Below are 17,376 nucleotides of genomic sequence, written 5' to 3' on the forward strand. Positions count from 1 at the left end.
GTGTTTTCTCCTGCAGCCAGCTTTCAGTAGGCTTATAAATTGATTCACTAAAATAACCAGACTTACTAAGGAGTTGTTCACCCACCCATAGTTTTCCTGGGGTTAACGTGTACAATTTTTAGCTCAAACATATGCTTATTTGCAGCCAATACATACACTCCCACTTCACATACCACACATACTGCTTCCCATTCCCCTCTGCCTGGGCAAAAGCAGAGGTATTTCATCTCGACTTCTTCAGGTTTGCCCTTCAACATTTCCCAGGAGATTGGATACACCTAGGAGCAATAACAATTTGGAGTGAGACAAATGGTATTACTTGCATGACTACAGATGACACGCACTCACAAGGATTAGGGATTGTAAAATTCTTGGGGCCTAAAGATAACCACAGTTGGAAAGAAACCATGTATTTGACTAAATACCCTTATTTTTCCCCAGGTCTTTACATAAAGCAATATACTGTTGCTCACAGACAGTGTTATCACGTCAAGGCTGGTGATATATTACATTTAAGCAGCTATCAGCTTAATCCCGCTCTGCCACACAGGGATGGACTCGCCGCCTCCCTGCTCCAGGCCAGCCAGAGGCCCGAGCTGGCAGGAGCCGCGTCCACGGCGGACACGGCCCGTCAGAGATCTACACAGGCAAACTTTCACAAAAAAAAAAATCCCCCCCAACGATATTTCGAGAGCGGAAAAATTAATTAACGCCAGAATGAAAGCCCGGAGCAGCACGGCCCTCCGAGGCCCGCCAGGCCCCTGCCGACGGCCCGCCCCGGGCCGGCCCAGCGCGGAGCCAGGGCGCGGGAAAGGCCTCTCCCTCCAGCAGGCCGCAGGCAGGGCAGGCGGCTGCAACCCCCTCAGCGGGAGGGGGGCCGGGAGCCGGAGGCGCGGCGCTCCCCGCCTCCGCCTCAAGAGCAACGGGGACTCACCGCCTTCCTCCGCCCAATCACTCCATGGACCCGGCGGCGCGCCTCTGCCCGGCCCCAAGATGGCTCCAGAGGGAGGGCTCGGGCTGCCCGAACTCAACATGGCTCCGAAGGGAAAACACCCGCTCCGATCCTCGGGAACCCGCTGACTTCATACCCGGACCCAAGATGGCCGCCGCCCCGGCCCTCGCCAAGAGCCTGTAGCCCGAACCCAAGATGGCCGCCGGCAGCTTCAGCGTCAGCGGCGCCGCCAGGATACCTGTCCGAATCCAAGATGGCAGCCCCCGCTGGCGTGAGGCTGGCTCGGGGTCACGTGACGGGGGGGTGTGCACCGTGTCCCGGCGGAAGCGCGAGGGACCGAGCAGGGAACAGGGACTGGCGGCGGCGGGAGCGGGCTGGCGCCGCCGGAGCAGACGTGCCGCAGGACGGGAGACACGGCTGTCACCACGGAGCCCGCCAACGCTAACACGGCGGCGACCGCCGCTTCGCGGGCCGGGGGCGCCGGGGACCAGCCAACCTCGCTGCCCCCGCCCCCGCCGAGGATGCCGCGCAGGAAGGTGAGCGCGGCCGGGAAACTGGGGAGGCACCCAGCGGGAGAACCGGTGAGCTCAGGCGGCAGCTTTCTCCCCTTCCCCACCCCCTCCGTTACATCTCACGGGCACAAAACCGGGGGGAAAATAGCGGCCTTCAGCCCCCAGCGCCCGCCCCGCTCGCTCCCTGAGTGGCTCCCGCACGGGCCCGCTGGGCGCTGATTGGCCGTCTTGCTCGTCACTCATCGCCCCCAACGGTTACCGTTTCCCCTCCCCCGCGCCTGCAGCGCGTTCCGCCTCTTGGCTTTTCCGATTGGACAGGCCGTTGGAGAGCTGCTCGCGTATTGGCCGGACTGCTTTGCCGGGCTGGCCGCTGATTGGCTTCCGCGGCTGCCTATCTACGCCCCCAACGGTCACCTCCCCGCGCGTGCCTTGTTTCTCCCTGTCTCCCTTCCCCCACCTCACTCCGCCCCCCCGTGTTGATGTTTCTGTGGGAGCGAGGCTTGTCCTGATAGGCTGCGGCCTGCCGTCAGTCACGCCCGGCGGCCACGCCTTTTTTGCTCTCCAAGCTGACATTGGCGGTTTCTCCCTTTCGGCCGCTCCCACGCGCGTTTCGATTGGCTGCGACCAGCGAGTCTCCGCTGGGCGGAAAAAAAAAAAAAGGCGCGGGGACCGCGCTCGCGCCACTGTGAGGGCGGGGCCTCTGAGGCCGGCCCCGCCCCTCCCCGCCCTGCCCCGCCCCTCAGGCGGGCGCCGGCACCTGCCTCGGCCTCGTCGCCATCCCCCTCCCCTCAGGGCCGGCGGTCGCTCGGGGTGTCCGCGCCGCGGGTCCGGCCGTCCTGGCCAAGACCTGTCGATGCCCCCACACCCTGGTTGTCCGGTCAGGGCTGCCGGGCAGGGAGGGATCTTCGGAGGCCTGGTGGCTGCCCGCCAGCTCCTGAGGCCTGCTTCCCTCAGAGAGCTGCCCGGCCCGCTGCCTGGTGGAGAGGGCTGTGCTGGTGGTCCCAGACGAGGTGAATACCGCCTTCCTTTTCTCTGCCTGGCTTCCACCGGGGAGCCCTGACGCCGCCCTGAATTGCTGAGTGGTGAAGAGTCAGTTTGGCCGTTGCTGGAGCCCGTCTGTTTCCTCCACCACCTGCTCCCGCGGTGCCTGGTGCTCTGCTGGGCTGTCTCTGCTGGTGTGAAGAGGCAGATGGTGCGGGAGGGCAGTAGGCTTGGCAGGGTGAACCGAGAACACCAAGCATGTCCTGTCCGGCCTTGCAACTTCCTTTACCTTTTGCTTTAAATAAAATCAGGTGCTGCTGTGATCTTTCTTAGTGGATCAGTTTGCAGAAACTTTTAATTATTGAAGGCACTGTCTGACACTGCCTCTTTATTAAACTATTTGCTCCAGAGCAAATATGTCAATGTGTCAGCTTGAATTTATCTATCTAGTATCAAGTATGTTCTCTTTTTAATAGTATAAATACAGTACACAAGCTTAAGTGCTCCTGTGCTAATGTCTGGGTCTGTGGGGTTGCAGAGGAATGCGGGCAGTAGCTCAGATGGAACAGAAGACTCTGATTTCTCTACTGATCCTGAGCATACAGACAGCTCTGAAAGCGATGGCACGTCACGACGATCTGCCCGTGTGACACGTTCCTCAGCCAGACTCAGTCAAAGCTCTCAAGGTAAATGCTTTATTTTCTTAAACAACGAAAAGAAAAGCAGCCTCTTAAGCAACAAGGGGCTCAGTGAGCTCCATATTCCTGACCTTTAGAACTTAGATGTGTGGAGTTTATACCTAAATAAAAATATTTAACTTTTTTTTTTCCATTGGCTATTAATGTACCACAGCAAAAAGCATATTGCACAAATGAGGTAATATAATGTAAAGATTACACTGGTGGTAGAAGTCAAAACTCGAGTATCCTCTGCTCAAAAAGTAAATCTATATACTTGTTAAAGGAAGTGGGAATCAAACCGCACGATTCTGCTGCCAGCTTTGCCTAATTTTTCTCAGAACTCTAAAAATTTGCTTTCCATCTAGACTGATACATTGGTACCAGAGCCAAGCTATGTTTAGGTGTGAAAGTTGTTTTTGTTTTCTTTGTTTGGGATTTTCAGTACTGCAAGGGAAGATGTATTTTCATGACTTGCTGACGCTGACCCTACTCTGCAATAAATGTAATCAACATATTGCTAGTTATTTTGTTTGCTTCTACTTTGGCATCCAGATTGTAAGAGGAAACATGGAATGTGTCCACCTCCTCATTTTTAGTGTTAGTGGAGTCATTTCTTGGCTGTTAGTTAATAAGCTGCCATTTGGCATTAAGGGGAGGAAATGACAGTAGATAATAACTTATTTCCATTGCTTCATGTACACTATCAAAAATCCATTTTGTGACAAATTTTATTGCAGGTACAAAACACGTGTGTGATCATCTGGTAACTAGGTCTTAAAAACCAAAAGGAAAGGTAGTTTGGATGTGTATGGGATGCCTGGGATATTCCTAGGTTATGAAAGCATTTTCATGCAAAATAATTGTTTTATAGCCTTAGGAGCAGTATAGGATCACAAAACCACACACGGGGTCTCAAATACAGCTCAACACCAGAAGCAGTCTTGCTATTCCCAAGGGTTGTCTAAACACTGATAGCTCTTAACTAAACACTGATAGCTCTTATCTAAACTAAGGGTTCTTTAGCTTTCCAAATGGGAGCTGGTTTGTAATTACTAGTTAATTAAGAAGTTAAGAGAAAGCTGATCTAATTACAGATTCCTCAGTGTTGGTAAAAGTGTCAAAAGATTTAAGCTTAGAAGAACAGAGCCTATCTTTGTGATGACATGCAGCGGGGAGCAGTAGGACAGAACTCTGTGCTGATACCCAGCTATCAATTGTACTCATAGAATACCAGGTTGGAAGGACCTCAGGGACCATCTGGTCCAACCTTTTTCTCAGATGTTAGTATTACAGACCTCAGAGCACATGTGAGGCAAGTCTCTGACTTACAGTGGTTACTGTGGGTGTAATTATGGTGTTTCTGTGGAATTAGATTCCAGCCCAGTTCGTAATCCGCCGTCGTTTGGAGCAGAAGAGCCTGTCTATTCTACGAGGAGGGTAACCCGCAGCCAACAGCAGCCTGCTCCTGTGACTCCAAAGAAATACCCGCTCCGGCAGACTCGCTCATCTGGCTCAGAGACTGAGCAAGTGGTTGACTTTTCTGATAGAGGTATGTGAGGTGGTGAAAGTTTGCAAAATGCTGTTGGAAAGATGATGTGACTTCATTTTCTGAGGGTGCCATATAATATCCTGAGGATAGAGGGTTTGAGACAACTGTCTGGAGTTGCTTTACATATTTTTTTGAAAGCTTTCTTTCAGGCAAATTTGTAATATCTTGATCCTTATTCAGACACAAAAAATGCAGCGGATCACGATGAGTCTCCACCTCGTACCCCCACCGGGAATGCCCCTTCCTCAGAGTCTGATATTGATATCTCCAGTCCAAATGTATCCCATGATGAGAGCATTGCCAAGGACATGTCCATGAAGGATTCTGGAAGTGACCTGTCTCACCGCCCTAAGCGCCGCCGCTTCCATGAAAGCTACAATTTCAACATGAAATGTCCCACTCCTGGTTGTAACTCTTTAGGTAATTTCAGCTCCAGGATTAATCTGTTGGTTTTTGCCTCTCTGCTGTGATATTCAAAGTCCCACTCAGTTGAGTTATTTATCCTAGTAATATGCACTTAATTAGGATCAGAAGTTTTACTGAGAAGTGGGTATAGAGAAGGGATATGAAGTGTATCTGCAAGTGTATTCTTCCTGGAGATGTTTTCTGGCTAGGAGTGTTTGGGGGATGATAGAGTAAAGAACAAGTCAGGAGGATGAGCACAGGGGTGGGAAGAAAATGCAGAGTCTTGCAGGTAGGGCACTGGTCTCTGCCAGACACAGGTTTTAAGAAACTAATTATTGCAGACCTCTCTTACACCTGGCTGCTTGCATGGAGTGCAGCTTTTGAGTTAGCATGAAAAAGATTTTCCTTCTTTGTTCTTAAAGCTTTTGCCACGAACCATGGAGTGTGCTCCTCCTATTACACTGGTAATAAACCAAGCATGCTCCCTGAGAAGCTCATGTGAGGTATCTGCCCATCTGGGATACTTTTTAAACCTCTTTATGATCGTATGTTAAAAGTTGGGGTTTTTTCCTGATCCTTTGCAGGACACCTAACTGGAAAACATGAGCGACACTTCTCCATCTCGGGATGCCCACTATATCATAATCTCTCAGCAGATGAGTGCAAGGTAAATGAGTCTTCTATCTTCTTCATGGTTTTTTTGGAACAAAATGCCAAGACCTGTCATTTGTGAACAGAAAATAGAGTTAACATGTTTCAGCTGATGTCTTTAGCTGTAAGGCAGCAGCATTTGTGTGTGAAATCATCTGTGAATTGCTGTTCAGAAAATTCACCTAAATGAGAAATGGAAAAGATTAAGGCTTTGATAGTAGTTTGCTGTAGCATTGACAGATGAGTTTTGACTTCCAGGTGCGAGCACAGAGCCGGGATAAGCAGATTGAGGAGAGAATGCTGGCCCATCGGCAGGATGACAACAACAGGCACGCCACCAGACACCAGGTAGGCAATCGGCACCTAGTGGAGTGGCTGCTCAGTTAAAAGTGGAAAAACCTCAGCTTGTGGTTTTCAGCGACAATGATTTTAACTTGATCTCCCTTCTTCACTTCTCGCATAAGCTATTCTGCTGAGTCCTGGCGCTCCCCATTTGTCACCTCCAATTTGTTTCAGCAAGGGTGATTCCTTGTGTCCCTTAAATGAGAAACGGGAGCAGCTAGTGAGAGCAGAGAGGTGGCATTGGTCAGTAATAGTACAAAGGAGGCCGGACCTGTTCTCAGGATGATCTTTTCTGTGTGCTTTGATGACAAGAGAATTACTGCAGAACTGTAAACTACAATTTTACTCTGACTAAACAGAAAAGAATAAAACCAGGGGAATTACATTTTTCAGTTCATGAGTCTTGGACTTGAGTCAGATGACTTAATGAGTCAGCTCTGAGTTTGTCCACATAATTAAGCAGTGCATAAAGAGTGCACCCTGTCCTGTGGGACTGAGGTCAATTCCCACCCTTAGGCTTATCAAAAACATTTGAAGCGGATAAAGCCTAGTGAAGGTTTCCACCTCTGGTTTCTTTCAGGCACCAACAGAGAGACAGCTGCGATACAAAGAGAAAGTAGCTGAGCTCAGGAAGAAGAGGAACTCGGGGTTAAGCAAGGAGCAGAAAGAAAAATACATGGTAAAAGCAGTAATTTTTTATCTTTCATTCCCTCCCGTCTGGAATGAGACCACTAAGCAGGAGCTTGGCTTTCCCAGTCATCCTGCAACATTCTCAGCTAAAAAAGCTGCAAGATCCAACAGCTTCGTAGCAACAAGACAGCAAAACCTCCTATTATTTTACTGTTCTAGGAGCACAGACAAACCTATGGCAATACTAGGGAACCTCTACTTGAAAACCTGACGAGCGAGTATGACCTCGAGCTTTTCCGAAGAGCACAAGCACGGGCATCTGAGGACCTGGTGAGCCTTCTAACTCATAATATATCTCACAGCAAATATCTTTGTTAGAAATGCAAATGCTTTCTGGGTTTTGTTGTACTTGGGCAGATAGGTTCAGAGTTTGTAAGAAGACCAGCTACAGCTCAACCAAGTCAGCAACGTTACACTAGGGATAATGTTTAAGTGCGAGTCCTTCGGAGGGTTTGCTGAAAGTATAGCTGGAGCGAAGCATTTGCAGTCATGAATGCTGCAGTGCCTGCAATAGGAATAATTGGTAACAGTCCTATTTAATAGATGTTCTTTTTTGGTGAAAGAACAGACAGCTTCACCTGCTGGAAGAATGGCTAAGGAGTGATGATAACAAAAGACAAAAGGCATCTTTTGTTGCTGGTGACTGTGGAATGGAGCTCAAAACCTTGTATTGCTGAGGCTTCTGTAGGTGCTTTCCAAAGCTACCATCCATCTCCAGAGATGAACCAAAAGATGCTTTGCTGCTTACCAGCAACAACTGCATCTGGGATATCTAAGGCAGAAATTAGGCCCTACCCTCTTCCTACAGATTAGGAAAGAAGCATGAAGTGGGAAGGAGCTTATATTGCTTTTATGACAGAGAGAGTGTGATACTAGTGTTAGCATGCTGCTAAGTGCTGATTCACAAGACATTTTCTGATGAAAGGAATGGTCAGGAACTGTCCTGCTTGTGGACAGTGCTCAGACAGAGTTAGATTGAGGAGAGGTCTGTGGGAAGGGTCATTAGACGTGGTCACATTGAAAGATTTAGAAGCCTTGAAGTAAATTATTTCCTTGAGGGAAATAAATAGGGCCCTACCTACTTTTTAATTTTTTAAAAAATAATCATCCATCTTTTTCATTCATAGGAAAAGTTGCGGCTCCAGGGCCAGATCACAGAAGGCAGCAACATGATTAAAACAATCGCTTTTGGCCGTTATGAGCTGGATACCTGGTATCATTCTCCCTACCCAGAGGAGTATGCTCGTCTGGGACGTCTCTACATGTGCGAGTTCTGTCTCAAATACATGAAGAGCCAGACAATACTGCGCAGACACATGGTAAGGGCTAGGGCAGAGCTGATTCCTGAGTTTTAAGTCTGATGTCAGCGTGTAAAAGTTTTAAAACATTACTGTTAGCTCAGTTGCTCGCTTTAGGAGGTGAGAAGACGGCATGTTTCCTCGTATATCCAGTCGCTGTTGTAGCCTTTTCCGCCCTTAAAACAGTAGTGTCTCCCTAACTTTGTTTTCCTGTCATAGGCAAAATGTGTTTGGAAACATCCACCGGGTGATGAAATCTACCGCAAAGGCTCCATCTCCGTGTTTGAAGTGGATGGGAAAAAGAACAAGGTAACTAACTGCGATTGTTAGGCCAGTCTTGAGTGTGGAGTCTTTTTCCAATGTGCTGGGCAATGCTTTTCCTGTAGAGAAACAGGATGCAAATGGCCATTTCTGCCTCTAATTGCAGAAAGGCTGCTAGAGTCTGATCTGTCCATTCTTGTGATTCTGGCAGTGGTTTTGTCTGTGTTTTCTTTGTTGTTGTTCCTCAGCCCTGTTGTGCTCCAGCAGTTCCATCTGTTTTCTCACACCGTGTTTGGAGATGTGTGTCAAGGTCCCTTTCTGAAAGGTAGTGGGGAGATTCTGTGCTTGGCCCATCTGTCTCCCTACTGCCCATCTTTCAGTTGCTGGGAATACCGAGTCAAATTTGGGTTAGACTGAGGAGCAGCCTGATGTTAGTGAGGGTGATCTCCTGAATTTTTGAATTGAAGAGTGGAACATGACTCTGCAACTGCAGATTCAGTGCTGGGTCATAGCACCGTGCTTATGCCCTGTCTCTGATTGTGTCTGGTCTTGAAGGCTTCAGAGAAGAGAACAAAGAAACAATTTCAAAAGCTAAATTGTGCACTGTTGGAAGCTGGGAGGAGTCTTTTCTAGTTACCAGAGGTAATCTTGAAGCATGAGATTAATACAATACAGTGCATGCAGGCAGAGATCCAAGCTTCTGCTCCCCTTCACTGAGGATGTTACGTTTCTGGCATTCAGAGACTGATATCGCAAACATCAATTCCCATCCTTAGGCTTATCAAGTTTCATCACAAATCGAATTGTTTCCTGGCCCAGCTGCTCTGCTTGAAAGACTGTACGTCATTTCTCAGATGATTCAGAATTTTCTTGTCATTTCCCATGTATGCCTGTTTTTGTCCACTCTTGGGATGTTCTGCTGTAATAAACAGCTGTATCTTACTCTCCTTTTGCTTCTAGATCTACTGTCAAAACCTGTGTCTGCTGGCAAAACTTTTCTTGGACCATAAAACACTGTATTACGATGTTGAACCCTTCCTCTTCTATGTCATGACAGAAGCTGACAACACTGGCTGTCACCTGATAGGATATTTCTCCAAGGTTAGTTGAAAATACACACATATGCATTACTACCACAGTAAAATGAGACGTAGGACACTAATTATCAGTACTGAGTCTCCCCTCTGAGTTTTTGCAGTCTCAGGATTTGTTGCTTTTAGGAGTAGATAAGTTTCAAACCTGATCTGCACGAATTGTTCTTACTCTTTGCTGCAGGGATTGCAGGTGCTTTGCTGTAGCATCTTTCCTTGCTACTAGGAAAAACAAAATCAGCTCCAATGAACTGTTCGTGCTAGGAGCATAATGGTGTCTTAAATGTAGGCAAAATAAGGATAAAGAAAATGTAAAGAAATGTAGGGAAGAATACATTAAAATAAGTATTAGTCACCATGATTTCTTTTTTTTTAATAATACTTGAAGGAATAAAAATTCTTAGGTGGAGAAGCTGAGACGTAACTCTAGTAACTTAAGCAGATCCCACAAGTAAATCACTGGCCAAGCTTACAGTAGGAGCCAGTTTTCTCAACTGTTTGCTCAGACATGTTGCCTACCTAAAAAATAGCCAATCTGCTTAATCTCTGCTGCACGTTAGTGAAATACACTTCCCGGTTGTTCTTACTTCACTACAGAAAAAGCGATGACCCTTCCAGACATGGTGATATGATGCAATGCAGTCATCAGTTTAGATATTTCAGTTGGTGAAATTCTATAGGTAGGAAGAATACTCTCCCAAATAAAGTGCAGGAAACTGTATTCCTTCAATCACCTGAGTCAAAATTGAATAAATATCTTAAAAAAAAAATGCTTTAAAGAAAAATCTGCATTGATAAGTGTGTTTGAGTCTCTTCTTTGTCTGAACATTTTGATATACACCATGTGCTTATAATGCTGCTGCTAAGTCACTTTCTTGTTGCATGTAAACCTAGTAAATGACAGAGGTGGTAGTGAGTTACTGGCTCCTTCTCAGGTACAACTCCATGGCCAGCCATCCTAGGCTTAAAATTGTGCACCAAACACCCAATTTAATGGCTAATAAAGTAAGACACTAAGCCAGGTTGGTAGCTGAAGGACGATCGTGTTACTTGTTGTTAGGCAGGTTTTTCTACTGTTGCTCCTTTCACCTTGTATTGTATCAGTTGCACAGGCTTGTTCAGTCTGTTGGGATTATGATATACCCTTTGTTTGTACAGATCTAGACCTGTTTATCTCTCTTCTCTGTGTTCTTGTTTTTAGGAGAAGAATTCTTTTCTCAACTACAATGTTTCTTGTATCCTGACAATGCCTCAATATATGAGGCAAGGTTACGGCAAAATGCTCATTGATTTCAGTAAGTATGGAGAGAGAAATTGTGGAAACATTCTGTCCAACATGAAAGTTTCACCAAGAAATCTAACATATCTATGGTGGTGGTTGAGCAGTTTTCATTATAGCTGATTTCTGCATGTACTAAAGAGGTTAACAGTCAGGAGAGAGTAGTTTAAGGATAAATAGGTTTTCTTTCCTTTACAGGCTATTTGCTTTCTAAAGTAGAAGAAAAAGTTGGCTCTCCGGAACGCCCTCTCTCTGATTTAGGTCTCATCAGCTACCGTAGTTACTGGAAGGAAGTTCTCCTTCGTTACCTGCATAATTTCCAAGGAAAAGAGATCTCTATAAAAGGTATGTTTTCAAGCTAAATAAACTTGTAGTGAGTTGGTTCAGGAACATACCTATGCATCTCACTCATTTTCCTCAAATATGAGGCAGGTCATGCTTGACTCATTCGTATCGGTGTTTGTGTAGCAGCAGTTAGTGGAATATTCCTGTAGTTGGGTATGGCTCCTTTCCAGTCTTGCCACCACTAAAGATAAGCCTGCTTGCAGAGTTTTGAAAGTAGGTACTGGCTTCTTCTTTTTTTACCAAAAAAAAACCCTAAAAACCCCCAGCATTTTAAAAAAGATTCAGCAAAGAACTTCATCCATCTGTAGATGAGAATGTTAATTTTAAAAAGAAAAATGGCTCCACTGAGAGGTTTTCAAATACTTTGGAAAAATACTAAAACTATTTGGACTTTTAGTAGCATTGTTATGTTTATGGCACCTAGGAGTATGTGGCATTTCATAGAGATATCACAGTGGTTCTGAAGAAGCAGCTTCATCTTCTTTCAGAGGATTACACCTTGGATCCTAAAATTAGTATCACTAAATCGTTGTGATATCTAGGCTGGCTTTCAGGTTTTGGGTGAGCTGGGCTGTTTCTGTACAGCTCTGCACGGTTGGCATCCATAGCCTGTGGTTCTTCAGGCAACCAGTCAGTCCTCAGGAGTGACATAAGCAAAGGCAAGCTGAGCAGCGGATAACCAGGGTGCTGAAAGGGTACGAATCCGGCAGCAACAGTAACGCTGCATGTAACTCCTTCGTATCTGCAAGGCATTTTGTGTATATCGCTTCAAAAGTTGCTGCATAAAAGTAGTTGAAAAAGAGCAATTATAGGCTATTGCAGAGGAATTTGTTGCTATACTAACAAAAACTGATACTGGTTTGCAGAAATCAGCCAGGAGACTGCGGTAAACCCCGTCGACATTGTTAGCACGTTGCAGGCACTTCAGATGCTCAAGTACTGGAAGGGAAAACACCTGGTCCTAAAAAGACAGGTAGGATTTGTGATGGCTATTTCTGCATTTGTGTTTCCGTAAGTTTAGCTGTTAGATTCATGTGAACTTGCTGAAATCAGTATTTCCTTTGCATTGTGCTGGGTTTTCTGGCCTTTTCATTCTAGTGTGGGGAGTACCGTAACTTTCAAATGGAATAACTGATAAAACACCACATGGGCATCCAACCTGATTCTTCAGTAGTGTAGAAATACACTGTATTGACCTTTCTTTTCTGATGCGTTGAGTAACGTTGCTTATCGTAAGCGGATTTTCAGGGGAGCAATGGATCAACATTCCCATCATGCTCCTCCTCATTGCCTTTATTGAGCAAATGGATGACATAGAAGTGACCTGAATGAATGGAATACTGAATAAGTCCTGTTTGTACCCTCATGAGATATGAGACAAGTGGTTTATAAATCCCCAAATGTGACAGCTTCTCTCTTGTGTTTTCCCCTCCCTGACACTTCGCTTTGTAGCTAAAAGTAGCCTTATCAGTTTGTTTGGAAGGGCTTCTAGAAAGCACTGTGGATGAATCGTTATTTTTGTCACACTAAGCAGTTTAGTAGGCTAGTAGTCGTACGATGTGTGGTGTTGTACCATGGAGAGTTGTCCATTGTGGACCGTTTGTTTTAACCTGCCCTTTCATGCTCTCTTCCTTAGGATCTGATTGATGAATGGATAGCCAAAGAGGCCAAAAGATCCAACAGCAATAAGATAATGGATCCCAGCTGTTTGAAATGGACCCCTCCTAAGGGAACTTAACTGTCTATCGCTCCTGAAGCCGGTGAACCCCAACAGTAGGAAGTACCCTAGGGATCTCTGTTGTATCTGTTGCTGTTGTGATTGGCTGGTACAGTACCCTCCCGAAAGATCAGTTCCCCTTGGTACTGTTCTGGCCCAGATCTTTTGTGCACACCACAGACGCTAGTTCTGAGGAACTTTATGTTTCGGCCTCAATGAGGTTGCAAGGATTGGATCTGTATAGGACCCAAATAAAGCTCCTAGCAGCGCTGGCCCAAGGAGTTCTGATATCTGGTACTGTACCTGTCCAGTCACTGGTCTTACCCTCATGTTCTTATTCTGATGAGGTTGTGTTGTGTCCTATAATCTGGTTGTTTCTTCCTTCAGGTTCCTTGCGTTCTAAGTAATGGAGATAACTTCTGTGGCTTTTGAACAAGGTCTAAGAATGCTTGTTTGGGGAAAGTCTGGTTTTCCAACAAGCTGCAGTTACACTGACTTCAGCATTTTTAATTACTTCTGTCTGATGGATGGTTCCATTCCATGTATCAATTAGTTTTAGTAAGATAACACGCCACCTCTTTCAGCAGTGTTTTCCATATAATACAGCAGGTCTTCACATAGTTAATATTGTACAGTCAGAAGCTAGCATTTCCTGTAACTAAGTGGTGTGATTGTTAGTGTTACCGTGGAGGAGTCAAGGCCAAATGTGTGAGGACATCATGGTCTGAGACGTTTCATAGAGTTGCTCCTGGCGTATGCTCCTGGAGCTACTACAGTACCACATCTGTTGGACAGACCTCTTTGATTGTAAGTTACTGGTTTTTCTTGGTTTATCTCTTGGAGTTGTTGGGTTCCTTTACACAGAAATCAGCCTGTTCAGTGTATTTCAGTGGAGATATTTTTCCCAGAGCAGTCTTCCTTGAATTGTAGGTCTCTTTGTGTTGTAGAGGATTTTTTTCCTCTAGACTGAAGAAATAAAAAAACTTCAGACGGATTTTTGCTAGCCTTGTCCAAACAGCCACAGAAACTCTACAATGCCAGTATCGTCAGTTGTTGGATTGCCTACAGTGTACGTTCTGTGCATCAGTGGCAGCTCCAGTTAGCTGTGTGGATGGTTTGCTTCTCTGACAGTGCATTCTTGTTTGTCTTTGTAAAACAGAAAAGCTTTTTACTTCCTCTCTCTCATCAGCACCACCAGAAGAAACTATTGTACAATGGCTTTCGAGTATAACCACTGTCCTTGTGCCACAAGTTTCCTATATGGCTCCAGTGTGATTAAAAGGGGGGAACAATCTTGGGGTAGACAATGACAGCATCATATAGTGCCGATTTCATTTAAACCTTCCAGTGCTTCCTCATGGAATGGTGTCTGAAATGAAGCACTTGCAATGTACCAGTAGGTAGGAGCCGTTTCCTGTTAACCACTGACCCATCCTACTGTGGAAAAGTTCTCTGTTGCTTTTCTGATGGTTGTCTGCCTTTCTCTGCCTCCTTAAAAAAAGAAAAAAGATCATCAGTACATGGCGTGTACCTTGTGGGCATTACTGAATTTTGCTGTCTCATGCCCTTTACTCCTGTATTGTAACTAACTACAGATACTCATGAAACTATCCAACAAAGTAGATCTTGTGGAGTAGGGAAGAAGGCCATTCTTGTGCAGAAGCTAAACCCTGTTCCCATGATGTGGTAGAATGTGCTATTCTTGTATCTACTTCTCAATAAAGCATGTTCTCTGCTCAAGTTTATGCCGCCTTTTTATATATTTTTTTTTCCAGTCAGATGCTATTTTGCATCTCCAGTGAAGTGAAGCTGCTGCTTTATGTTGCAGGGGACTAATTCTGAACCCATCTTTGTGCCGGTGCATTAAGGATTGTGACTAGAGTGGCCTTAGGTCAAACCTGGTGGAAGTAGCCTGTGTTGTGTATTCACCCTAGAGCTTGCTGTGCACGGGAGGCTGCCATGAGGAATGTACGGATGTTGCCAGATACCAGCAACTTAACTATGTCATGCAAAACTGGGATAGCAACTGTTCAACCTGAAGAAGGAAGGCGTTACCCTAAAAGTTAGACTTTTAGCCTCTTCTGTATTTCCATGACCTTCTTGCTTCTTGTACTGTGGGAGGAATTGGGGCAGTGAAGTCTCTGGTCTTGAAAAAAAGTGTTTGAAGTTCAGCACCTCTCAAACATTTTGAGACTTTCATATAATCTCTGATATAAGATGGTTAATTACACATACCTGTTCCAGCTCCCTACAGAGATCCTGCTTTTCTTCATAACTCAAAGGAGTTAAAAAAGAGTAGGGAATGTTTTTGGACTCTCAGCTCTAAGCTGCAGAGAGGCCAGGGTGATGTTCAGAGTAAGGCTGACATGTCGGGGATCGTGGCATGGGACTCAAGGTACTCAGCTTGTGAAGAAAGAGCAAACTAACTGAGATGGAATACCTTGGTGGTCTTGTTCTGATCCAGATCAAAATCAAGGACACCTCCCTGAACGATGATGTTTGTTTACTCAAGGCACATCAAGGCTCTTCGTAATTCTGTCTTGTTTTGATTTGGGAGCTTTGCTTTTACTTACTGGAGCACAGTTTTATACAATACCAGTTGCCTTTTTTGCCTTTTTTTTGTTTTCTTTTTCTTTGTTTGTTTTTCTTGCAAGTATAGAGAGCTGCAGGGTGATTTACTTTGTAGGTAACTGGACAGAGACAAGAGGTTTAAGGGTTTTATTCCCCACGCTGCTCTGTGTGACAGCCACCCCCTCTCTAAGCTTTTGTTCCCCTCCAGTCCTTATTCTGTCAAGTCTGTTTATGTTGTGACTTCTCCGAGGCAGTGACTGTCTCTGTGTATGTACAGTTCTTAACACGATGGGGTCCCACGCTTGACAGAGACCTCTGGGTGCTTTGGTAGTACAAACCCTGATGAAGTAGTGAGTCATAAAGATAGCTGTAAACATCTCTGGGTAACCAAGGGATGAGACATGCTCATGGTTTCACCCACCGTTTATTCATAGCAACTGCAAACTTGCAGATGTTATATTCTGTATGGGCAGTTTGAAGCCCACAAAAATTGTGATGCTACCAAACAGCAGCCGGTGCTTTCAGTAAATTTTCCTAGATTGATGCCTTCTTGTCCCCTTCTTTTCTCATTTATAAAAAAAACCAACCCACTTGCATTTAGCCTTGACCTAACACGGGAATAGATAATGTATGTAATTTTAAGCACACCGGTACCCTACAGTTATTTGCTGTGATAGACCCAAAGAAACAAGCACAAATTCAATGCAAGACTGAATGAGAAGTTGAGTGCCGGACCACCTCACCTGTACATCCCAGAAACAAGAACTGACTATGGAACTGAAAGTCATAGAAACCAAACAGGATTTTGAATGCCAGTAAAGGCAAACAACCTCATAAGGGATTGGCTCTTTTTGAAAGCCCCAGGTTATGTGCCCAAAGAACGAGGCAAAGCCAGATCTTCCAATGCTGAGTCCCGATGCTTTAGCATCAAACTCATCCTTTTTAACATGGGCCAGCAATGAAGTTTGTTTGGTTTGGATGGCATCTAATGCACTTCTCATGTATTTTTCCAAAAGATGGTAATTCAGCAGAGCCAAAGTTAAAAAACTTTTATGTCTCTCTACTGTCGGTAAATGAGGAATAGCCCTTTGAAAGCTTTATGGGTGCGGTAGTCGCCAGCGTGTGTACTTCTGTAACAGTATTGTTTCCTGTTGAGTTTGTTTCCCAGAGAACTTTCCATGACTTCTGTCCCTTTGCTTAAACTCCAGCTACCCTGTAGCCGGTTTACTGACAGTCCTCCTAGGCTGCAACTTTTTCCCTGTTTATTTTGCTGTTTCTGGCAATCCAGATGTCATAGTTAAAACAACTTCACTTTCTATTTTAGTCTCCATATTAAAGTACAGGTGTAATAAAGTACAGCACAAATTGGGCAGGTATAACACGGGCTTTGAAATCCTCTGTGCTTTCCAGAGGGTTTCACTCACACTGCTCTGCTTTGGATCTTGCACTGCTATTCCCAGGTTAAAGCTTCACTACACACAGTTACTCTTATTTCAGGCTGGACGTAGACAAACAGCATGGATATAGCCTTGGCTCTTCGGATGGACTCACAATTGTTTCAGCTGTAGGAAGCTGAGCTGAAGAGAAGTTAATTGATCTAGTTAATGCACAACTTGTATATTTAAGAATCCCCCCAAACCAACTCCAAGTTTCTCCATGTAGTTTAAGATTTCGTAGCAAGAGGGATTCTTAGCTCTTGTGCCAGCTAGTGTAAGAACTGCTTGTCTAGATCAGATATAAGATCAGTTGAACCCAATCCTGTGTCTGACAGGAGTCAGAGGTTAGTGTTCAAGGTTAATGACTGCATCAACAATGTATGTCATCATTAATTATGATGTCTACATACCTCTTTAAAGAAATATATCTATAAATTATGTGTTCTCCTCTAGTGTTCAATTATGGTTTACCAATGCATTCTAAAGCCACCCAGGGCCCTGCTTTATCCTCTGCTCATCCCTGTGTATATCAGAGCAGCCTCAGGGCTGTGTTAATAGTATGCGATCCCAAAACTTCCGTCAGCCTTGGGAAACAGAGAATAGTTAAAACACACGA

General features: G+C 45.2%; 2 protein-coding genes across 3 annotated transcripts in view; one reads left to right on the top strand and one right to left on the bottom strand.

The window, feature by feature from the left end:
* The window catches only part of FAM117A (family with sequence similarity 117 member A), a 31,843-nt gene extending 30,712 nt beyond the window's left edge, over positions 1–1,131 (bottom strand). Inside the window, exons 1-2 of the mRNA XM_075775473.1 lie at positions 935–1,131; positions 174–278 (exon numbers count right to left, since the gene is read on the bottom strand). The gene's annotated coding sequence lies outside the window, so the exon portion shown is untranslated. The remainder of the gene's footprint in view (positions 1–173; positions 279–934) is intronic.
* Positions 1,132–1,250: 119 nt separating this feature from the next.
* KAT7 (lysine acetyltransferase 7) lies at positions 1,251–14,493 on the top strand. 2 transcript variants are annotated; one of them, XM_075775465.1, is made up of 15 exons: positions 1,251–1,488; positions 2,984–3,131; positions 4,498–4,674; positions 4,855–5,094; positions 5,664–5,746; positions 5,989–6,078; positions 6,653–6,751; positions 6,922–7,032; positions 7,890–8,081; positions 8,280–8,369; positions 9,282–9,422; positions 10,614–10,707; positions 10,890–11,036; positions 11,903–12,009; positions 12,673–14,493. In XM_075775465.1, exons 1-15 carry the CDS (start codon positions 1,474–1,476, stop codon positions 12,772–12,774), a joined length of 1,836 nt encoding a protein of 611 aa, XP_075631580.1. In that variant the 5' UTR covers positions 1,251–1,473; the 3' UTR covers positions 12,775–14,493. The 2 variants fall into 2 exon arrangements, with proteins under 2 accessions (XP_075631580.1, XP_075631581.1); XM_075775466.1 differs by having other exon boundaries at positions 1,255–1,533.
* Positions 14,494–17,376: the final 2,883 nt, after the last annotated feature.

The sequence above is a fragment of the Balearica regulorum genome, chromosome 24 (assembly GCF_011004875.1).
Source record: "Balearica regulorum gibbericeps isolate bBalReg1 chromosome 24, bBalReg1.pri, whole genome shotgun sequence".
In the NCBI taxonomy this organism is placed as follows: Eukaryota; Metazoa; Chordata; class Aves; order Gruiformes; family Gruidae; genus Balearica; species Balearica regulorum.

Coding starts and splice junctions, on each gene's coding strand:
- KAT7 (XM_075775466.1), top strand. CDS start 1,474: ATGCCGCGCAGGAAGGTGAGCGCGGCCGGGAAACTGGGGAGGCACCCA. Junction 7,033..7,889: donor CACGGGCATCTGAGGACCTG/GTGAGCCTTCTA, acceptor TTTCATTCATAG/GAAAAGTTGCGGCTCCAGGG. Junction 9,423..10,613: donor TGATAGGATATTTCTCCAAG/GTTAGTTGAAAA, acceptor TCTTGTTTTTAG/GAGAAGAATTCTTTTCTCAA.